Genomic DNA, 25,416 nt, shown 5'->3' with positions numbered 1-25,416 from the left:
CGACGCGTCACAGCATGCGATTATCAGAGCGCCGAAATTTCTTCTTGTGGCGCTTGATACATTTTTGTTCATTTAGTGAGCATACTCGTAGTAAGCATCACACCTAATAATCATGACAGTATATAATAACTTCCAGATTGCGTTTAGACCTTTGTGCGATTTTTTACAAAAATCGTACCTTTTAACGTAAACAAGGAACCTATTTTTATCCCTCATCCAAGAGCCTAAAAATAAATTTGTTTTTATCTACTACTGGCGCAATTGACACGTAGAAAAGATGTCGTGCATCAGCAAATTGATAATTTAAAATTATGATAATTTTAATATTCAGTAGGTAGGTATGTAATTACTCGGTTTATTACTTTGCTACATATGTATTTTACGTTTGTTACCTTCGAAAATGTAATTTTCAACACTCAAATCAAAGGGGCGTTCTAAAGCATAATTTTTTCGCGTGGTCTCGTTACTCGCCACCGGTTAATTTCCCGGCGGGCCGTCATAATTTGCCCAAATTACCGGCGCCGCCGGACCTTGAATTTATTCAAGATTAGACACGGACTGCACGTCCGTTCTGACATTGTGACAAACAATGACAATTTTGTTTCAAAAATTATTTATGAGTTTTGGAAGGTAACAAATTAATACCTTTCAACGTTTCCAAAATATATAACGTTAAGAATAATTAAGGTTTAACTAATTAAAATATCAAGTAATTGACGTATATGGAATATTGTTTTTCCAAGAAAATCTAAATGTAGTTTATACCTGTTAAGTAAATCGAAATTAACAAAAATCTTCTTTTTGATACGCATTTAACCCTCGAATTCTCATCCTAAAATTGCACTGGCAGATTTTTCAACTCAAAACCAGATGGTTCCAAAAACAAAAAAAAAGTTGCATTCAAAAAGTGTACGTGTAAAACACTCAGTTCACACTTTAATGCGGAATGCAAACGAGTCGCGGTTCCAGTGCCAGATTCCGCAGATATTCGAATTTGAATAATTCCCGCGAGCTCTTTCGGCTCCTACAACAAAGGTGAGCTGCGTGCCCTTAATTAAGTTTTGCTTTTGTTGTGCTCAGCTAATGAACGTGTGCAATTTTTATGGAAAAAAACACCGCTAGTGTACGCCGCGTTTGGTTATTAAAACTGACGGAAGGATTGTTCTCGGGTGCATTGTTGGTTGGTTAATTAAGGCGTGATTGTTTTTGGATTAGATTCCAAAGGTGAATACAACCTAGAGCATTTACTTGTAACCGAACAATTAAATATCTAGTGTGTCGCCTTGTCATGGACCAAACGTACCTGTTTACCTGTATTGTTGTACCATTCGCAAAATACACACATGAGAAATTTTCTAGTGTATATACATACCTTTACATATTGAGATATTGAGCGAACATAGTTAAATCAAACAATCTCAGGTTTTATTGTATGATTGAGAAATCGAGTCTCTGACTTCGTTTCGTTAACTATCTGACTTGGGATTTATGAAAGTAGGTCATATTTTTACGGACATTTTAGGCACTATTTATTACCTAAGCCTTCGCTTTGATCTTCGAGAATAAACAAAAAAGGTCTAACGCGTATTCAGGTCACGTCTATATGATAATATAATCTATCATAATAAGGAAATTTTAATAAATTATAACGCCCATAGGGAAATTAGGCTGTCGGTTCAGGCGAAAAAAATGTACTGACGCGGGTCGTTTAGGCCGCCCCTTTGATTTTAGGGTTGAGTTATTTCGTAAACAAAGCGGGTATATTCTAGTAATAGTGATATTATACTGTCTTTATCCGTCTTTTTTACCCATGACAGCAAACTGGTGTGAGGGAAAAGGACAGGGAGATCAGAAAATTTTGGAATCGTTGTGAGAAATAGAACCTCAGCCGTTATAACGGGTCTGTGGTTTACTATTCTAGAACATTGGTTTAGTAACGGTCAAGGTTAATGCTAGATTTGGTTTTGTTACGAGTTATGATTGTACCTACAAAATGCTTGTTTTTATTTATGTCATATTATAGCCCTATTTTCTTTTGCTACTTGCTACACAACTACTTAACGAGATTGTTTTTTTTATTATGAAACAGATTTCAGTTTGCCTTCGAAAAGTTGTCCACAAAAGTAGCTCAACTTAATGCACGCAATTTAATTTTTCGATGTTTCTATGTCTTTTTGTCTAAAGTATAATTATAATAATTATAAATATTAATATTTTTGAACTTTAGTAGGTATTGAGTGATTTATTGACAACATTTCTTCTTCTTGGCACGTTTCAGTAGATTAGCGATAAAATTGAAATAGGTACATATTTTTATAATTTCAGCAGTAATCCATTCAGGAAAAGAAAAACGTCTTATTTTAATATCCCTAAGACCAAATTTTCCTGAATCCCACACAATCCTGAATCCTGAGTATTTGCCGTTAAATATACCCGTACATATTTATCGCATTACGGAAAGATGGCTCGTGTCAGTTTTCATGTTTACCCCGTTTATAATGTCAACACCAACGCCTAATACATAGCTTCTTTATTGGAATACCTATACGTCGAAGATTTAGTCACTTATTTTGTCGAAAAAAAAAGATGGAAGAACGTATTTTGTCTCAATTGCCGATTCAGAACGTCTTTTGTCTCAATTGCCGATTCACAGACGCATTCATTTCAACGCATGGTTGTACAGTTTTGTTAGCATATAGAGACTTAAGGCTGATTTACAAGACTCACCCGAAAAATTAAGTAAAAATTTAGTTACCTTCCTAACTACTTATCACGTGTAAATCAGCCTTTATATCAAGCTGTACACGGTGAATGCATGGCAACTGCGTCGGAATAAAAATGACAATTACCTACCTATAGAGTGCGTTCTTGCAAACGCACGGCAAACGTCCGACACGAAACGTCTAAATTGAAAGCGCCATTAGAGAAAAGATGTTAATATAGGCCGTTAAGCTATCAACCTAATTGTGTCATGACAGGCTCTTAAAATCTGATATCTTTAAATTGTTGATTAAGTTAAGGAAATTAATATTTCTTACTCAATCCTCGTAGTACATTAGCAACCTAGATATTACGTGCTCTATACATCAAAGTTCATCAATCAAGCCTACGATGTTTCCTCATAAGACCGCGGTAGTAACTGATTATTCTCTCTATATCTCGGTCTTTTGACATTTATGAAAGATTGACGGAAAATATATATTTTTTTAATTATTACAAACGGGTAATTTGAAAGGCTCTCTTTGCAATATCACCATGTGGTATAAATCAATCATGAAAATCGACTATTAATCAAAATAATGCAACATAAAATCTTTCATTATTCACATACGCAAATAACCAACTATCTAAACATAAGGCCGCGCGCACACCGCAGACACATCCGGACAGTCTGTAGCGCGTCCAGCATAATCGATCTACTCTCATCAATCACGCGCGTCGTCGCGTGCTGTCGCGCCAACGCGACGGTGCGACGTCGCTCATTTTATTGCACTGTCCGACGCGAGAAGCGCCGACGCATTTGTCATTCAGTCTATCGCGGGCCTAATTAAAAACGCGTTGTTTCTGTCGCGTTATTAAGGTGGACATGTGCCGATTTTGGTGCGTAATGTTATCTTAACAATACGCGCTTACAAAAATGAATGAAACTCAAATTTTCATAAGCAAGATTCCAACATCATTTTATTAACCTAAGGACAGTTCCAGTAACGATCGTCTTGTGTATTTACGTCTTCTACAAATGAACGTAATATGAATAGAAAGAAAAATCTTGCACATTTTAATATTAAGAAAAACTAAATTTTCCTGTCAAATCAGAAAAGTATCCATACGCAAGTTTCTCAAGACAAGGAAACTTCAAACGCAACCGTTACAGAATCTCCATTTAAAAACGGGAATAAAAACAAGAGCTTTCTAAAGCGACTTTAGTAAAAGCTTTTTATTTACATAACCACCGTCTTCCTCTTGGCGCGTTCAACAATGACCCTCCCGTTTCCACAGTTGGGTAAAAACCACGAATGCACACTTCACTTTGACTTTTTCCTTTCACAAACATCATTAGGACTAAGGCGGCTCTTATTTAAACTTGTTTCTAGACGACCATTAAGACTGTGGATGCAACGGAGGTTGCAGAGTAGGTACCAAGATATAAATCCTTAGATGAACCATATTGATACGTCGATGCATTATTTGTACCAATTTACGAGTTTTGATAACCTGTTGATTGAGTTTAATCGCAAAAAAGAGACGAAAACAGAGGATATAAATTAGTATATTAATAATTTCCCATTTTAGAAATAGGAAAGTTAATACTAAGTACCTACTTTAGGATACTTCAAACATTTTCTCTCTCGAAAACAAAAACAAAAATCATTACAATTTGAAGTTAAATATTTCTATAACTAATTTGAAAGAAAGCACTTCATTTTGCCAACTTTTACAAAAATTCTTAATATCCACGTTTTATTCCATTGTTATGATAAAAGAAACAGTTTATGATTTTCTTTTAATACTTTCGACTTCTGGAAATGACATCTAACTCTTTGGTTTCTTCGACGTCAATTTTAACGATTCCTCTTGTATACGGAGCTGTCTTTGTTAGGAAAATGTTTGAGTTAACGTTGTAAAAGTCGTGTCGTACACAGGCATATTGCATGACACAATGTTTACTATAACCTTGTTTCTCAAAAGAAGCACGTTAAGATTAACACCGTAGGATTTTATTCAGTTGTAATAGGCGTTATTTTGGAACAAAAATGTAAAATCTGATGTGCAAAAAACATTAGCTTATTTGACGTCGTAATTACAAAAAATAATTGTTTGTTACATACTTTGGGAATAACGAAATGTGAAAGAAATATAGGGCTATTCATAAAAAAATCATATTGATAAACTTGGAAAGTACTTTCTGTCATTAGTTAATAATATTTTTTTAGTATTGCTCTCAATAAAATTATGTGCTCTATGATAAACCTACCTAGGTAATTTTTAGGACAGCTCTATATTTTGTAATAATTGTAATTATTTGTATAATTTTAGTTTTTCAAATTGCACACAGAGTAAATGTACTTTAAAGAGTTAAAGAGGAGAATATTCATGGGGGAATTTATTTGTAACAAAACATCAAGAAACTAAAATGTATCAATCTTTCGCGAACCAAACGAACGAACCAAAAAACCAAGCTAGAAAGTTCGCAATACGTCTACCCGTATTCACAAACGATGCTTGCTTAAGAGAAACAGCAAATCGAACGCATATCGTTGAATAGAGTGAATAGTGAGACCTCATAGTACCTAATGTTTGTAAACGTAAGGTATTGTCGACAACTTTTTGGCCACTTTGGATGTCAAGAACTATTTGACTTTGAATGTACTGACACAGGCAAAAGTTGTGAATATATCAGGTTATAATAAATATGAATTTTAGATGACTCTCTCATCGTACATTGGACCATCAAACATCAAGTATTCCCAGTATCGATACTTTAGCACAGTGTTTTTCAACCTGTGGGTCTATAGGGGGGTCGCGAGAGGTCGTAAAAACTACCTCAGTAAAAAAAACAGTAAAGTTTTAAAGCTAGATTTATCCGAAATCTAATTATGCAACTGCATAAATGTTGTATAGATTGAAGAATCCCTGCAACATCTTCGTAAAAGGCATGAAAAAAAGCAAAAAGTCGGGGGGTCGCAAAAATTTTTTTCATGCTAGGGGGGTCGCGTCATGAAAAAGGTTGAAAAACACTGCTTTAGCAGGAACATGAAATGCTGCCTGTAATTAATGATTCGTTTTACGGGTTGTACCATTTCATAGAACACACCAGGAAAGTCTTTAATAAATTATTATTAAAATAATAGGTATACTCGTACATAACGTAAAATTTATGTGTGTACTCTTATATTTTTTGGTTTAGGTAAAAACGTATATATTATTTTCTTGACCGGCCGACCGATGCAGGCCGCTACCAACCGTGCGATGTGGAAGTCATTTGGGGAGGCCTATGTTCGTTCAACTGTGGACGCCCTGTGGCTGAAATGATGATGATGATGAGGATGATTATTTTCTTATTAATAGGTTTATTTTTCTGCAACGGCAACTTTTATGCAACCACCGGCCACTTTAATTTTCTGACCCAAAAGCTTGAAAAGAGAATGCGAGAGAATTTTAAAACTTAAAAAAAAATTGATTGTGTGCGAGAAAATGTTAGCTAAACAAAAATATATTAAAGAAATTACTATTTTATGAAGTAATTAGACTGAGACGTTATTACCAACAGGCACCATTTCTGCGACAGTTTTGTTAAGGTAGGGTGATATAGTAATTAGCCAATACATAGTTATTGGCCAACTTGCCTAGAATGAAAAGAAACAAGCCTAATGGAAGTTATTAAGAGAGGGAAAGAGACAAATATTTTTTCTGAACAATACGCAGTCCAATGTAAATAATAATAAATAATAACCTAAAGAGGATTTAGGACGCTATTTGGATCAAATATGTAATTGCTCAATAATGAATAATAAATAAATAATAAATAAAAATGTAGTAAATATTTTTGTCTCTTACTTATTAAGAATCCAATATGCCGATAACTATGTATAGGCCAATTACTATAGCAATCACCCTACCTAACAAAACTGTCGCAGAAATGGTGCCTGTTGGTATAACGTCTCAGTCGCAGCCCCGGACCCCCGACCCTGTCCGGGGTCGTCGAGTTCTCATAAATAAGTTGTCAAGAGCCCTCCCGGTCCTCTCAGACGGCGCTTTGACTGGCTCGAGACAAGAGACCTCGGACATCTACTTTAGACAAATAAGGAGGACTGTAGGTACAGTCACGGAATGAAAAGGTTCGTCAGTTTTCAAATTGATTCCTTCAACGAATCGCGAGCACATATTACCTTTTGGAACTATGTTACAGAATAATCTCGAGTTAGAGAAAATAATCTTTAACTGTTCGTCAGTAAAGTTCAAAATTATTTAGATCAAAGTTGTTTGACGATTTATCTTGTCAAGAAGATTATTATGATTGATAAACCAAAAACCTTCTTGTTGGTTCAACCTGCCATTATTATTCCTATTAAATAAAAAAACTATTGTCAATTGGTCAATGTCATCATTGCATTGCACTGATAGGATAGAAAAATAAACAAGCAAAACCTTATTCGTTAGCAAACGTCATATTTATTTAAATGTTAGCAGCACTGTTTCTTGCACTGTTATGTTGGCAGGTTTGACTCTTACAGTGCCTAGTGCAAGCGAAAACCGACACTAAGGTGACGAACCTTTTCATTCCGCGACTGTACTATAAAATACATGATTTCATTCAAGCTTGGATTGTTTTGTAGAGGCTGTCCTAAAATTAGCACGTCTCGCTGACTTTGGAGGTAGGTAGTTGAGCTTAAGACGCATCGAACTAGCCTAATACATATGTCCATAGAAACGTTTGATGAGTTTTGAAATACAGGGTGTCCCAAAAACAATGGATAACCCTGTAACCATCGATAGGCCTCGCCATGGTCTCACTAACGTCCAATTTTGACCCCAGTAAAAATATAACCGTTTTCAAGATTTTTAAGTTTTTGTGCATTTTTAGAAAATTGCCACCTGCGATTACTTTTTCACATGCCATTTCTACAAATGAGGATACTTTTCAATCTAGTTTTTTTCCTTATCACAAGGGATAGTTGGGCTATCAAAAGAAAAGATTACAGTTCAACAAACTAGTTTAAAAGTATGAAAATTTTAAGAAGTTGCAGAGAAGAAGGAAAAATTAATTCATTGTCTTGCACTTTTGATCAGCCATCGTGTAAAAAAAATGTAGGAAGACTATCGTGCCCATTACCTTAAAAACTTCCTTGGTTAATTGAAATTCTGAAAAGGTATCACAAGCCTATGTATTCTGTATTATTTTTATCTTATGGCTACTTGAATAGCAACTAGTATGAAAACTGCAAAAATGAGTTTTTCTCGTAATAGTTAAACTAGGACTGCATAGTGGCATTAAATACAAATGGATAATTTTTAGCGTAGGAATTTTAATAAAGCAACATTTTATCATCATCATCATCATCATTTCAGCCATAGGACGTCCACTGCTGAACATACGCCTGTACCCCAATGATTTTCATAATGACCGCTTGGTAGCGGCCTGCATCCAGCACCTTCCTGCTTACCTTTATGAGGTCGTCGGTCCACTTTGTAGGTGGACGTCCTACGATGCGCTTTCCGGTACGTAGCCTCCACTTGAACCCTGTTGCCCCATTGGCCGTCCGTTCTGCGTTTTTGTGATTACTTAATTTTTGTTTTACACCCTATAAATGTGCCTATAGACAGATACCCGTGATGATACACGGCTCGGAAACGTGGATTTTTTGCACAGTGTGCTATGGAAGGGGCTATGCTCGGGTTTCTTTACGAAACCGTATCAGAAATTAGGAGACCTGTAAACGAACTAAAGTCGCTGACATAGCCCGACGGATCAGCAAGCTGAAGTGGCAAAGGGCAAGGCACAGTAGTTCGCAGAACTGAGGCAGCAGGGTTCAAGTGGAGGCTACGTACCGAAGAGCGCATCGTAGGACGTCCACCTACAAAGTGGACCGACGACCTCATAAAGATAAGCAGGAAGGTGCTGTATGCAGGCCGCTACCAAGCGGTCATTATGAAAATCATTAGGGTACAGGCCTATGTTCAGCAGTGGACGTCCTATGGCTGAAATTATGATAATGATGATGATAAAATGTTGCTTTATTTAAATTACTACGCTAAAAATTATCCATTTGTATTTAATGCCACTATGCAGTCCTAGTTTAACTATTACAAGAAAAACTCATTTTTGCAGTTTTCATACTAGTTGCTATTCAAGTAGCCATAAGATAAAAATAATACAGAATACATAGGCTTGTGATACCTTTTCAGAATCTTAATTAACCAAGGAAGTTTTTAAGGTAATGGGCACGATGGTCTTCCTACATTTTTTTTACACGATGGCTGATCAAAAGTGCAAGACAATGAATTATCAATGATATGCTGCAAATTAGCGGCATTCATTGCTATGCGGACGACAGCACGGTTGATGCCGCTTATACCGGCCGCGCAAATATCTCTCGGGAGAACGTCATTGAGAGCCGTAACAAACTTGTGTCCGACATTGAAACCTCCTTGAAGGAGGTCTCAGACTGGGGTCGACGCAATTTGGTCCAATTTAACCCTACAAAGACACAAGTTTGCGCGTTCACCGCCAAAAAGTTGCCGTTTGTCGTATCCCGCTGTTTCGAGAGCACTCCCCTAACTGCCTCAGCCAATATCGGAATCCTTGGTGTCGACATATCGAGCGAAGTCCAGTTCCGTGGTCATTTAGAGGGTAAGGCTAAATTAGCCTCGAAGAAGCTTGGTGTGCTCAATAGATCGAGACGGTATTTCACTCCAGCCCATCGTCTGCAACTTTACAAGGCGCAGGTTCGGCCTCATATGGAATACTGTTCTCATCTTTGGGCAGGTGCGCCCCAGTACCAGCTTCTCCCTCTGGACCGCATTGAACGGAGAGCAGCTCGAATCGTTGACTGCCAGGACATTTCGGATCGGCTTGACCCCTTGGCGCTGCGTAGAGATGTATCCTCACTGTGCATATTCTATCGCATGTATCACGGGGAGTGCTCCGAAGAATTATCCGGACTTATTCCTGCCGCCACTTTTCGCCACCGATCTACCCGACAGCACTTCCACCCCCATCACTTAGATGGTTGGCAGTCCACAACAGTACGTTTCTCTAGAAACTTTCTGCCCCGTACAACCAAACTGTGGAATGGACTGTCGTCTGCGGTGTTTCCGGACGGATACGACCTGCAAGCTTTCAAGAGGAGAGCGTATCTTTACCTTAAAGGCCGGCAACGCACCTGTAACGCCCCTGGGTCTGCGGGTGTCTATGGGCGACGGTAATCACTTACCATCAGGTGATCCGTTTGCTCGTTTGCCTACTATCACATAAAAAAAAAAAAAAAAAAATAATTTTTCCTTCTCTTCTGCAATTTCTTAAAATTTTCATACTTTCAAACTAGTTTGTTGAACTTTGATCTTTTCTTTTGATAGCCCAACTATCCCTTGTGATAAGGAAAAAAACTAGATTGAAAAGTATCCTCATTTGTAGAAATGGCATGAGAAAAAGTAATCGCAGGTGGCAAATTTCTAAAAATGCACAAAAACTTAAAAATCTTGATAACGGTGATATTTTTACTGGGGTCAAAAATGGACGTTAGGGAGATCATGGCGAGGTCTATCGATGGTTACAGGGTTATCCATTGTTTTTGGGACACCCTGTATATGATTGATATTAGTTATTTAAAAAATGGACGTAAAGACTTGTTCGATGCGTTTTAAGCTCAAACTCTGGTGACAGTGTGACGTGGTAATTTTGGGACACCCTGTAGAAATTTGACCAATCATGAGTTCGACCTTTGAGAAATTTCCCCTAAGGAGATGTTTAGTAGGTTTTTTAACCTCTAAACAGACCTAGCGTTAGCATTAGATAAGATAATTACCTAAATAATAGGTATTTATCCTTACTTTTAGAACACCAATTAAGTAATTTTCTCTGAGATGCACTTAGACATAAATGAAAAAAAAATGGCATAATTATTATTTAGCTATTTACAAATTTTAATCAGCTATTTGTTAGTCGTAGCAGGCCTGTTCATCTCAGCGAGTTTACATGGAAAACAAAACACGCACGATGGCCCACCTACAGGATACTATTCGACAAGGCCTCACATACGAGCGAACATTGACTCACGCACGCGTATTCTTGTGTATGATGGAAGAAAATAAAGAAAATGGTGTACTAAATACTGTGCAGTATTTAACTGCCTAAATAATAATAAAAACACAGAATGTACTATTTAAGTTGCCTCAATACACTGAGAGGTAAATAAGTAGTTAATATTATTCATGATAATTCATGCTAAATCATGTATTTCCTTCGCCATTTTCCGCAGTTTGGCACCTCACGTCACATAATTTTACCGAAGACAGCTTCGGCGCAGTGCCGATCACTGACGTTTGTCAACAAAATGGTGCTTGACTCTTGAGCCAGGCTAAATTACACCATATTGTTAATGACATTGAGCATACATTTTTTTAAATACCTTCGCGAAGTAAAACTTCTGTACGTAGTACTTATTATTATTCTGTGGTCGTAGTAGTTAGTCATTTTCAAAATTCACCTCTTACTAGTTAATTTTGATTCAACTATTTGTGTGACGTGATAAAATCCTTCAACTTTCAGCTATCTATCTATCAACAAGCAAATGAGCAAGCTCCATCAAATCTGATCCACCGGCATTGTTCGTCGGCAGTAAACTTTAAAGGTAACTAAGTCTTGTTGCCATCAGCCGGGTCCATTTACTCTTATCTATTATTAAATCCCGCGACCCGGCCTAGTTGCGATGGGATATTCTGTATGGAACAATTTTCAATTATGTATCCAGTGGGTTGGGGAGACTAAGGATGCGGTAATTGGCGTTGTTAATAAGTTAAATTGACATTTTCTCAAGTTAAATTAGGTAATTTTATGTTTTAAGTTCTTTATGTTAAGTTTGTAATCGCATTAAAATTTATTTGCATGTTATTCTATCGTACTTCCTTACTGTTGTTCACGCCATGTGAACTCTGCACGCAACGTGTAAAATATCCTCTAAAAGGCTTTTATTTATAGTGAAAAAATCTAAATGTAAAATCATTGTCAACTCTACTTTTAACATTTTGTGGTAAACAACTTTATACGAGTAAATAAACATGAGATAAGTAGGTAGGGTAGACCGGGTACAATAGTACCACGGGTCAATAGTACCATCGCCGATATTTCTTCATACAAGCGACGTTAGGTTGTGTGCATAGCGTCAGAATATGCGCTTTTTGTGTTTCCATCCGCTCACCAGTCAGCGGCGCTTGCGCTGAGAAACGAAGATGTACAGGAAGGATTTTTGTTTTTTGCCCAGCCGCAGTAAGTTTTTACGTCAAATATAATATGAGCCCATAAGTTGCCTAATATGATATTTGTTACCAAGGTATTGTTGTCAATAGTTTATCCAGGCTCTAAACTTTGTATCGACAGCGAATTATTGGCATTCACTGTGAAAATGACTGAATTTTAGGTGAAGTTCTCTTGACTACCTACTTGGAACAATTGTACCGGTCTCCATGGGGTCAATTGTAGCGGTACAATCAACCCCGTGGTACAATTAACCCCCGGAACCTTATTTTATACTTACTTCATAATATTTTAAATTGGTTATAATAAAATAAGTTATTTTAAAACATTCACGTGGTTATTATTTTTACAATTTTAGGCATACCTACCAGGCATTAAACCCTTCTGAATATGTACATTTTAGCTTAATTCAGTAAGTAACTAAGTATTTGAACGTTTTGTTTTATTTAGATGCCTCGGCGTAGAGTCAAAAGTACGGATCGCGGATCAACGGATCTATTCCGCGTCTTTCCGTTCTATACATAGCCAGAACGCAAGGGTGTGAAACTAATCGAGTATAGTTTGGAGATGACTTTTTTTACTAAGCTCCTCCAAACTATACACGACCAGTACGCATATGCTGCGTACTGCTCGCGTATACTTTGTAGTGACTTAGGTCAATTATCTTACTCCAAAATATACATCGCCAGTACGCATACGGACTAATCATGTATAATAAGTGCATGATTACAATTTATACGCGAGTAGTTGCATGCTAGTCATTTTGTCTTATTGACCTCTCTTTCTATTACATATTAATTCATATCTGCGTGTCTACTTTAAACATTGAATCATCTTTCGACACGTATTCTGCCATAGAAAAGATATTTGTTTTGGGGCTGATATTTAATTTTCACCAATTCTCGAATAACTCTTAAATTAAGAATTATGTAGGTATGGAAATATGTCAAAATGATTTTGTTCTTGAGATAAAAGTTAATAAATAAAATAAATAATAAATAAATATCCTTAGACATTTTACACTGCGCTTCTAGTCCTAAACTAAGCAAAGCTTGTACATAATACCACAGAATAATAATAAGTACTACGTACAGAAGTTTTACTTCGCAAAGGTATTTAAAAAATGTATACTCAATGTCATTAACAATATGGTGTAATTTAGCCTGTCTCAAGAGTCAAGCACCATTTTGTTGACAAACGTCAGTGATCGGCACTGCGCCGAAGCTATAGGGCTGACTTCGGTAAAATGATGTGACGTGAGGTGCCAAACTGCGGAAAATGGCGGAGGAAATACATGATTTAGCATGAATTATCATGAATAATATTAACTACTTATTTACCTCTCAGTGTCTTGAGGCAACTTAAAAAAGTACATTCTGTGTTTTTATTATTATTTAGGTAGTTAAATACTGCACAGTATTTAGTACACCATTTTTTTATTTTCTTCCATCATACACAAGAATACGCGAGCGTGAGTCAATGTTCGCTCGTATGTGAGGCCTTGTCGAATAGTATCCTGTAGGTGGGCCATCGTGCGTGTTTTGTTTTCGATGTAAACTCGCGGAGATGAACAGGCCTGATAATACTAAGTATTAAACATACATACTTAAATACTTTTTTTTTGTAAATACATATTTACTATACATAGAAAACACCCAGTCCAATACAAACAAATATGTTCATGCACACAAATGTCTGTACTGTGCGGGAATCGAACCCGCTACCTCCGGAATAGTAGTCCGTTTCGAACCACTACACCAAACGGCCGATAATACAAACCTAGCATTTAAAGTCTCGCATAATGTATTAATAATGCACGTTGAACTTTCTTCTCTCACTCTCTCTCATTTTAAATGAATTTATGATTACACTAATAATTGTTATTTAATTTGAAATCTATTTAATCAATTTAATTTCAAAAACCACTTACAATAGTGTTAAAAATCTAGATTTATTATAGATTCAGTAAAATAATAATATTTTATGTAATAATATCGAATAAATGTAATTTTAAATATAATTCCATATTTTACTAAATCAATATCAACTAAACACACTATAGTCAAGTGTAATTGGTGTAGTAGAAACTAATCGAGTATAGTTTGGATATGACTTTTTTTACTGAGCTCTTCCAAACTATACACGATCAGTACGCAAAATTCGTGTATAGTTTGGAGTCACAGATTTACAAACGGGCACTACAAAATATACACGAGCAGTTTCCTATGGGTGCGTTCTGGCCATGTATAGAACGGAAAGACGCATCTATTCCTTCATGAACAGGCTTATGAAAAAATCTTGAAAGGTCGAAGCAGTAGTAGATATAAATAATCAGGGTCAGTTGTACCAGGGGTCAATTGTACCCTCATAAAAAATAGATATTTCAGTTTTGATATTTCTATCATTGTTATTATGCTTATTGTTGTTTCAGAAGCAATATCCGAGCCAAATAGATGGCATATTATGTAGAAATAGTTAGTTTTTTCGTTTTTATGGAAGAAAAGTTATTGTTTTGTTTTTAAACTTAAGTGTTGATTTTTCATACTTGTTCCTAAATATTTTCGATCTCAATTAATAAATACTGATGATTGTAGGAGATTAAGAGTACAGAATACCAATAAAGGTGATGATTAGATAAACATAACTACTTTTATTGCCTCATATATTATTGGTACAATTGACCCGTTGTAGGGGTCAATTGTAACATGAAACATCGTTCAGTTCAAATTGGTTTTTCATTAAGTATTCGAAAGAATAGTTCAACTCTGCATGCTTAAATTTGTAGCTTAAGAGTCTAGTTTTTACAGCATCCTAACAGAATAAGTTATATTTCATTAGATTTCTCAATATTGAACAATTTCCAAAAAATGGTACTATTGTCCCCGGTCTACGTTTTTCACGCCATGTGAACTCTGCACGCAACGTGTAAAAAAATCCTCTAAATGGCTTTTACTTATTAATGAAAAAATCTAAATGTAAAATCATTGTCAACTCTACTTTTAACATTTTGTGGTAAACAACTTTATACGAGTAAATAAACATGAGATAAGTAGGTACTATCTAAAATATTCTTTTTTGTGTGTAAAAAAATCGAGATCAGAAAAAGCGAGACAACATTGGGATGTTCCCGCGATGCAATGCGAGGCGATGCGAGGTTGCGACCTCTGTATTTTTTTTTTAAATCAGAAGATCTGAATAAGCGACACATTTTCCCAACATCTGTTTAATTTTACATTTACCTAGTTTCACACTTGGCCAGTCAACTTGACACTACCAAATAAAGCTGGTCGGGCTTATCAGGAATCAGCGGGACTACTATCGCGTCGGCGACATAATGCTACCTTGGGTTACACCCTTACGTGTTTGTAAACTGGAGGTTTAACCTTTTAGTTTTAAATTATCAATGTTGATTTTGAAGTACGCAAAATTTGATGGTTTGCACGTGTAAAAGTGTTGTAGTATCCCATGAGTCAGCCAAGCTAAATAGGCCTTGAAAGCTATTAACTCTATGTAGGTTGATATAATCAATAAATCAATCAAATCAAATTAAAATTAAAATAAAAAAAATAATTTCAAGATGAAATACAAAAAGTAAAAAAAATGTTTCTTTCAAAGTCAAAAATTTACAACCACAAAAAAAAATTGTACCACATGTCTTTCTCACTCACTTACCTACATAGGGCCAGTTTTTTTATCTGTTAGTTAATGAAAAATATTGACAAGCTAAAAAGTTATTTTTTAAAAATGTATTAAAAGTCAAGCTAAGCATTATTTGAAAACGAAACAAACCCAGTTGCTCATCGAAATTAAATCATTGCTCAAAATACGTAATGAAAACCCACTCACATTGAACCAAAGCGTTTCCAATCCCCGTCATGCCACAAATTAACCATAACCCGTTCAAAGCCACGCAAACGCATTCAAATACGAAATCCTCTTTTACTTTTGACGGACCGCTAAAAAACTCGCCACCGAAGCTAAAAAGCATCACCCCAATAAGTTACCTTAATGATAGGCCGTCGGCGCGTAAACCTCACATGCTATAAATATGTAGAGTACAGAGATGCCAATCGATTTACACATACTGTAAACATACTTGTAGCTACTATTTTGTCGTGGTGCTGCCTATTTTTATGAAATACGTATATGAAATGTATATTAAAAGAAAAGCGAAACGTGTTGCGAAGCGTTAAAACTCGAAAATAACTTTTTGAACGTCGGAGGTTTTTTTTTGGTACATGAATTTTAATGCTACCCATACATACCCATTTAATATACTATTGCTATAATAATGGATGATCATTAAAGTACATAGTTATTCAAGTACCTAAGTTTGTAAGCATTGTCATACGACGACGACCCAAAAGAAAATACTTCTTACAATTACACAAACATTTGCCTCCAGTATGATTCAAACCCGCAACCACAGGTTATTGTAGTCCCACGCAAGTCACATTACGCAGCGGCAAACCTTATTGGCCATTGATTCCCCAGTCGTATTACCTTTTTGTCTTTAAATATAATATGATACAACGGCTGCATTCAGCCGATAATTAGCATTGATAGAATTTACTAGCAAAATGTTAATTGCATAGCATGTTTTCGGCTAGGACACGTTTGTTAAACTTCAAAAGTGACGTCCCATACATTTTTTTGACAGTGACAGCATTTACCGCTAAAAGGACGCCATTTTACTTGCTAATTATAAAACGTAGTTCAAGAGTGCTAAGAAAGGAGTGGACCTGTTACACATATCTATTCTTTGACCACACTCAGGCCTCAAAGTAATGGAATAAAAACATAAAGAGCATTACGCGGCCGTGTGAAGGACGGAAGATAATACCGCGTAGACCGCCGTCCTTAGTTTAACAGATGGCTGATAAAGTAAAAAGGTTGGGGATAAACTCCGAGGAATTATGTGGTCCTTAGGACTAGCTTGCGAAGTGACTGGAGGGCTTTTGAGGCCGTAATATTTTTCAAGGAAACGTGGAGGAATACTTCAAAGTAGGCACATCAAAAATTGCTTTTATGATCTAGTTTTGAATAGAAAGAAACATTTTGTTATTAGAAGGGTATAATTTAATACTCGTACTAGCTTTCCGCCAGCGGCTTCGCCCGCCTGAAATTCTGTCTGTCACAGAAAAACTTTACCGCGCGCGTCCCTGTTTCAAGAACCGGGATAAAAATTATCTTATGTCCTTTTCCGGAACTGAAACTATCTCTATGCTAAATTTCATCAAAATCGGTTTAGTAGTTTAGGCGTGAAAGCAGACAGGCAGAAAGAGTTACTTTCGCATTTATAAAATTTTCAAAATCTTGTGGAGTTACGACGGTGCAGTTACACTATGCGGGAAATTGATCGAGACGATAATTATGCGATAGTGTAAACATGCATTTCAGTTAGTTTCAGCGTGCGTCGCCCATACTTTGGTGTACGTGCTCGCTTCGTCTCATTCAATTTCTCGCATAGTTTAATTCGCCATTACATGTTTGTGAAGAATATCACATCCAACATTGTTGTTTTTTAGAATCCACGTAAAAAAACCCATAATATAAAACAGTGTTCTCATTAAACTTGCTTGTTTCACGCCCTTGCGGGCATCGTAACAAATGGTGTATGCAAGCGAGGGCCGCCATACTAAGTGGCGTGCAGTTCACGCCTCGTGCGCGCTCCGGCCACGTTACGTATCTGGGACGAGCTATTCTCGTTCGATCTGGCGTCTAGTACTCAGTGGGTTAAGTTAGAAGCGTATGAAATTTTATAGAAAATAAACTGAAAGGGTTAATATGTATGGAAAGTCTAGTTTTCCACACCACATTTTACCCGTGTGGACTACATCATGTCTTGTTACGTCAAACAAACTTTGGAACCCATTTCATCCCCATTGGGGGGTAAATTTTGGAATAATACTTGCTTACGGATGCTATTAGTTAGAGTACAAATAAAAACTAATATCAAAATCGTTTTGCTCTGATCTGGACAGAGTTTGAAATGTAAGATGTAACTCTTGATGCTTAAAAAATATTAGCTAAGAAATTGACTTTTGCTAGCTAGCTTTTGCTATAATTTATAAGGTTACTAGCTTTCCGCCCGCGGCTTCGCCCGCGTGGAATTTTGTTTGTCACAGAAAAACCTTATCGCGCGCGACCCTGTTTCAGAAACCGGGATAAAAACTATCCTATGTCCTTTCCCGGGACTCAAACTATCTATATGCTAAATTTAATTAAAATCGCTTTAGTGGTTTAGGCGTGAAAGCGTGACAGACAGACAGACGGTCAGAGAGACAGACAGAGTTACTTTCGCATTTATAATTATTAGTCCTACTTATAGATTATAGATTGCTAAGAATGAATTAGGTATTGGTATTTTCTATCGCTAATAACTTGAACCATAGAAACTGTAAAGGGGTAATTGAGGCAGATCTAATAGACTCTTTCAACATTGAAGTTATTGTGATATTCTTGACTGCGAAACACGAGCGTACCTTCTCAAGTGTAGCTAGGTGCTTTGCAGCGCACTTGTTATTTTCTAACACGAGTTTCTTACACCACAATAATGTGAAGGAAAATACAGCTACGCTACAAAATACACTACTAAATTAGTGTAAAACTAAGTACCGCGAACGTAGGGTTACAATTATTTACGATGACGTAACCTTGACAAAATCAAGAATTTATAAAAATATTGCATATAGGTTCGTATTGTAATATCAGTGGAGAATAACAGAGTTACTTTCATCAAATTCACACAAAAAGACGCCTTTTTGAAACATTCAAAAACCATAAGTTAAAATTTTTAATACCATCATTCTCATTTCGCTATAATTTTTCGTTCCAAATATCTCATCTAATCACCTATTAGTGGGTTATTACTAGAAAAGTATCAGGCAATAACACGGCTATCCGACCAAGACAACATAATGTAAATAAGAATGCAGTAGAATCTCTCCATTCATAATGACATGATGGTAAAACGTATGTCATAAATACTTAGACTAGGTGCAGATCATCGATTTCTAGTTGGCCAATAGTTGTGCCCGATTTTAAATTGTATGAAGAATCGGCCAAATTGAATCGGCGTAATGTGCGCACTTCCATACATGCCCATACTGATCAACTGCCCGACTAAACTATCGGCCGACGAAAAATTGATGGTCTGCGCCTAGTCTCACTTTATATCGTGTTACTTTTCTAAACAAAGACAAATAATGATGATGTAGAATCATTTCGTCTCTTGTATCTTTACAGAAAGAAACTTTTAATGCTTTTTCAGTAATTCCTCCGGGACTACTCAATCTTTACTGGTAGAGTTACATTGGCAGCCAAACTATAGATCCTAATACAGGAGCTGCTTAATATCAACGAGAGAAGACATTAGTCCCGTACTAGTGTAAAAGATTAAAAGTTGTACAGAAGCCCTACCGCATTCACATCAATTACAAACCAAGCAAGACGGCAAGGCAAGAGTGCGGGTCGATAACCAATCAGCGACAGTCACCTGCCGTCTTGATTAGCCGCCTAAGCACTGGCATCGAGACGCCCAATAAACTCTCTGTATTTTCTTTTAAACTTGAGCAAACATAAAGTAGGTACAAACTCCGCAATCAAAGTTGAAACGTTAATTAATGTTGTGTTTTTGATCTTTGATATAGCATTTTGTAATTTTATAGTGTTTAGAATGGTAACTTCTACAATGTTTCTTTAGTTTTTCAGTTTGTTACTGACAGACTTGGTGCCAAGTTTCTTTTGATGCAAATAAATAAAAAAGATTATTAATTAATATTTAATATAGGTTAAATTTGATATGACTGTAATTTACTGCTATCTTATACCTTGTGGTTTGTAACTGTCACCGTAAAGTTGTGAATTTTCGTCCCTAACCCACTGTTAGTTTACAATCTCACGCGTTATATTATAAAATGGCGGAGATCATAATTTCACGTTCACATGACTAACAGAGGTCACAATTATTCTGGTGTCAGACTTATGTGACGCTACAGGCATCTGACATGTAGTACAATAGTTGTGTGCAATTGAATGCATAATGCAGTGTCCATAAACCCTAGATCAGCTCTTGACAGATCTATTAAACTGCCGAATTAGTACATACTGTAAGCAGATGGGGCCCCAATTACGATTGAATACTACAAGTAGGTATATTGTTAACTAGCATTCCGCCCGCGGCTTCGCGCGCGTGGACTACATTATCTACATATTTTACGGAACCCTATTTTTTTCCAAAATAAAATTTAGCCTATGTTACTCGTGGATTTATGTAGCTTTCGAATGGTGAAATAATTTTTAAAAACGGTCCAGTAGTTTTTGAGCCTATTCATTACAACCAAACAAACAAAGTTTTCCTCTTTATAATATTAGTGTAGATTAGTGTAGATTTTTACCAACAGATATTAAACGATACATAATATCGAAGGTTTGTTCAACCCAAAAAAAAGAGCAAACCTATCCATCTCAACTAAAAAAAATGGTCCTGCTCCAAACGAAAACCATTCGCACATACGATTCGAATAAAATTCGTAATTCCAGATATTCATAGTGCCATACAAATGGCCCGTACTATTGACAGAGACTCGGCATTGATGAAAGTACAGTTTTAGATTAAAAATACTTCCCTACGAGAGCGACTGGACAATACATGTCCTCTGATTAAAACTCGTGAGCCAACTTTTTATGCCAATCCAGTTCCGTTTCGAGAAAATTTCTGACGCATATTCCATGGGGAATGGAAAAATGCATGTGTTTTAAAATTGGTATTAGTTTAAAGCTTTAAAACTGGGTTTGAGGATAATGTTAAAAGAGATGAGCTGAAACGGTATGGTACCTACGTTTTCGTTTGATGTGACACAGTAAGTCAATAATAATTATGTTTACTTTATAGTCCGATTAAAATGCATTGAAGACAGAAACAATATTTGACAAGATTTATATTGACTAGATTTGTGTAATGATAATAATATAATGTTGATAAGATATTTTATGTATAATGTTTTTTGTTTATTTTTGTTATACATGGACTTTCTCTTGAAACTATCTCCCATTTTGGTTGCAGATACAATTTATGTAATTTTTTCAAATTTTGAAGGATTAGAAAATTCGACAATTGAGACTTGGACTGTGCTTAGATTATTATATGCAAATAAGAAGTACCTATTTGGAATACAAACAAAATATCAAGTTGTATAATTCTATCTCAAATAGAAAACTGCACATCTTTTAAACAACATAAATAACGTTTTTACCATAAAAAGCATTCACAGTACAGAAAAATATTATAATTGAACTTGTCATCAAGCTGAAAGCTCACAACAACAAAAACTGGTTGTACTCTTTCGTTTCAAAGGTATTATTGAGAGATAATCCTGCATCAAAGCAAGCATTTCCGAGCCTTTCGTTTCGTTCATAAACAATAAGTTTTTAAATTCAAAAAGGTCTGAACCTGTGTTCAATAGTAACGGGAACTTCTTATTTGCAAATGTAACTGATCCCTGTTTTTAATATCTGTAATGAAAGCTGGAAATATGATGCAAGGGTGCATACGACGAGCCAGACCTTACTAATAATGGTGTGGATATACTACAGACGTTAGCGAAATCTATTGAAGTTTGTGCTTCAAATTACCTAGAAAAGAGGGCTTCTTTTCTTTTAAATGGCATTTTGTGAAGTTCTATCACGTGCTATCAACTGTCATTGTGTATAATAATATGATAACCGACACATATCGCGATAACCCGAAGATCCGCCCTGTGTGTGTGTAGCCAAGTATTGGCGTATACAGATTTTAGCATAGTCGCAAGGACTGCACTGTTGCCCAATTATCACGATGTGTGTTGCCTAAGAGCAACTGGTAAGCCTATCTTATTGTATCTTACTGTATCCTTATTGCGCTTATAACGTTCACATGCTGTTAATAAACATGTAAGCTCCTTTTCTTTCCGTTTATTTGCACGTGTACATAGCCTTATCAAAGACAAAAACAAAAACAAAAGCGAACCAAACCCGCTTCGCCCACGTCCCTAACCGGACCCCACGTTTATTTCCCACTGCTAAAACGAACGACGGTCCCAGTGCATTAGTAAATTACTCACGTACCCAGCACTCTTCAAACTTGGATGTCGCGAGATTTTACACCAGCCACCAACTAATTTGTTTAATTAACACAGCTGATATTAGTTTCGTTATTTATGACCTTTAATTTCGTTTCAACGATGTTTGGATTATAATTTTAGATAATTATTAAATGTGTTAGATTGGTTTACCGAAGCCAAATTGGAGACGTTAGGTAAGTTAATAAATTGTTTATTTTAATTATGATTTAATTTTGAATGTGTTCGAGGAAAATATTGAATTTATCATAAATTTAATTTCAAATATTTCATTAGTATTGGAATTTGCGTAGGATGATACAAATCAATTCAAATAGAAAACAAAACGCTTAATTTAATTTATTAATTATGGCATGGTTAGGGTTGAAAGCTCCTTCAATATAAATCAATAAAGTTTCAGAGTACCATATTTTTACAAGAGTCAAAAAACATTAAAATGGCAAATTGTTATTTCATCTTTATAAGTAAAGCTTATGATGTTATTGTTCTTTTGTATTCATGCAAATAATATTACAGGACTATTTTCCCACGTAGAACTCTAGTATATCAAAAATGTATAGCAAATTCGGATGAAAATCCGGTAACTTGTTGCTCGCGAGCTGAAATCGAATTACGATCTCCGAGGCTACAGTGTACCTACCATGAGTTTACGTTAGGTGTGCTCGCTAGCGAGTATGTCAAAAATCTCTATGAAGATTTTGTTTCTTGAAAGTAGCCACTAGGGGCGCTGCACAATATGTCATACAATTAAATGTCATTTTTTTACGCAGTCGCTAGCGAGCACACCTAACGTAAACTCATGGTAAGCACACAGTTGAGCCTTGCTACGGCGTAGTCTCGCTCCTTCTACGAATCCGCTACGAATTGCTCACTTCGTAGCACGAGCGTAGGTATCACATTCTATTGGTATTTATGTTGAAGGTTAACGTGTTTGTCAAAATAAATATTAAAAAAAAGGTTATATAATATGAAAAATACAGGTTAAAGTAGCAAACAAAAGGTTTTATAAGAAAAACACACGTTAAGAAAAATACTCTTATGAATCAATATTTTTCAGTCCCTAATTTCATAACATCTTTAAATAAATCTGTAAATTGTTACACAAATGTTAGTGTTACAGATTTAGTTATTCCGTTGTACTGAAGCTCCTACACTTGCAAAGCTACCGGTAGATACTTTATCTGCATAATATTTAATTAATCCCCCCCCCCCCCTCTAAAAACTAAACTATTTTTATGAAGTTTCAAGGAAAACTATAAAGGTTAAGAAAAATCAGTTTAAGAGTAATAGTCGTTTAACTCATGTATTATAAAAATTTATTTGGATGGATGGATGTGTTTTGACTATTTTACGAAAAAAATACTTTATTCACTATTATTAAATTTACCGAAGTTGCGCACAGAATCAGCCAGTTTAGGAAGGTAGAAGCTAGAAAAATAATATCAGCAACACACAAAAGTGACACCTGTCATTCTAATCCCACTATGCTTATTAGGGCCCACCTGCGACCTCCGATAACAATCATAATTGCCGGATCAACGTGGGATCATCCGCACAACGCGGTACATAATACATTTGTTACGCTCTCGAATCATATTCCCGACAATATCATTTCGTGAGTCGACGTACCATGAAATACGTCTTGAGTGACTCGGCACAAGATGCCGGCGGTAAAACGTTGTGAATGTTGCACAGTGATATGCTAGGCGATGATATTAAACAAATAAAAAAAAATCATTAAAAAATATAGCGTATGATATCGGCGGGTATGAATTGGTAACATCGTTAAAACCATTATGGTATTGCAGGTAATTAATTAATTATAACAAACGAACTTGGTAATGATAAGCTACCGTTAAAAATGTTGTTGCGATAGATCTGGTAACACCGGTGCTAGGCTATGGTCTATGGACTGCAGCCTGGCAACGGTGTTAGCCATCTTGTTTCCGCTATAGTTCTGTTGCCTTGCTTTTATGTGATCTGAAATACAGTTTTGTACTTAACCCGGCGCCAATGACGTGAAAATAATTTCAAAGACGATGACCCCGGGTCATATTGACCCTAATTTCATCAATACTTTTTTAGGAAATTGAACAAGTAATCTTAATTTTAATTACTGTCCATGTATATAGGGTTCTTTACTGAGCTAATAAAACAAAACGGAATGAACTTAGGGAGGTTGTATCTCCAGCTATACGAACGATCGAACCACAAAATGGACGCAAAAAAAAATTATGAACGTTTGAAAATGCCTCGGGTCAATATGACCCAGCGTCATTGACGCCGGGTTAAAATTAGGCATATTTTCATTTCTGTAGCTAACAAATGTACTGCTTACTACTTTTTTCATGATTTTCTTAATTAATTTCCAGTGAACTATTCAGTTCGATACGATTATAATAATGGGCATTGAATAGAGCGTTCATTGATAAAAAAAATGTTCTCTAAAATAGTAAACAATAAACAAATAGATCTAAATATAGCTTCCACTGTCCAACCATCCTGAACCATCCAGTCCTTTCGGAAACGAACGTCTACCGTTGTAATATTTTACCCCCATTTCCCCCACCCAAATCATGAAACTTCTTTTACAGTGATTTGATGACATTGCACTTTGACGAACGCAAGAATTGGGGATGCTGGGGGCACAAAAACAAGATGGATGACCGACTGGGTCCTGGAGGATTTCTTGATTTCTTTTGAGCAACCCTTGGGGAAGCTTTCGAGATGAAGTACCCATTGTTGGTTTGATTAGAAACATGTTTTTGAAGGTGTTTAGATTTTTACGCGTTTTAGGATGGGTTGCACAACCTTACAACGTCAAAAATCTGTTAAACTCCATACAAAAAACACCGGTTATCATTAAAATTACTGTTAGGCTGTGCAACTCAACCCTAATATCCTCTAAAATAAGAGTCATCTTTGGCTTTTATTCTATTTTTGTGTACAAAATAAATGTGAAAATAATTTTGTAGAAATTTCGTATTTTTAAAAGTATTTTTGGATTAGAAATTTTACAATATTAGACGAGTGCAACCAATATGTACATATAATGACTTACCTGTCAGTTCCCCCAGTCATCACCTTGTAGTCTTGAATGTCCATGTCACCCATGTATTGCGAGAAATCTGAAACAAAAAAATAAATAAATTGTAGATAACTTGAATTTGAACCGCTGGATGCAGGCCGCTACCAACCGGGTGATGTGGAAATCATTGGGCGAAGCTTATGTTCAGCAATGGACTTCCTCTGGCTGAATGATGATTATTGATAGAATAAGCTGCCTGAAAAATGTCTGATCCTTTACAAAAATGACGAGAA

At 36.0% G+C, this 25,416-nt stretch overlaps 1 protein-coding gene across 3 annotated transcripts in view; it reads right to left on the bottom strand.

Moving 5' to 3' along the window:
* The window catches only part of LOC135072701 (CUGBP Elav-like family member 1), a 509,527-nt gene that overhangs the window by 411,119 nt on the left and 72,992 nt on the right, over positions 1-25,416 (bottom strand). For all 3 annotated transcript variants that reach the window (XM_063966723.1, XM_063966722.1, XM_063966727.1), the window contains exon 3: positions 25,157-25,223. In XM_063966723.1, the coding sequence (XP_063822793.1) occupies positions 25,157-25,209 (53 nt within the window). In that variant the 5' untranslated portion in view covers positions 25,210-25,223. The remainder of the gene's footprint in view (positions 1-25,156; positions 25,224-25,416) is intronic.

This window comes from Ostrinia nubilalis, chromosome 6 (assembly GCF_963855985.1).
Source record: "Ostrinia nubilalis chromosome 6, ilOstNubi1.1, whole genome shotgun sequence".
Taxonomy (NCBI): Eukaryota; Metazoa; Arthropoda; class Insecta; order Lepidoptera; family Crambidae; genus Ostrinia; species Ostrinia nubilalis.
Note: the sequence above shows the minus strand (reverse complement) of the source record. Positions and strands in the feature narration are given on the sequence as shown.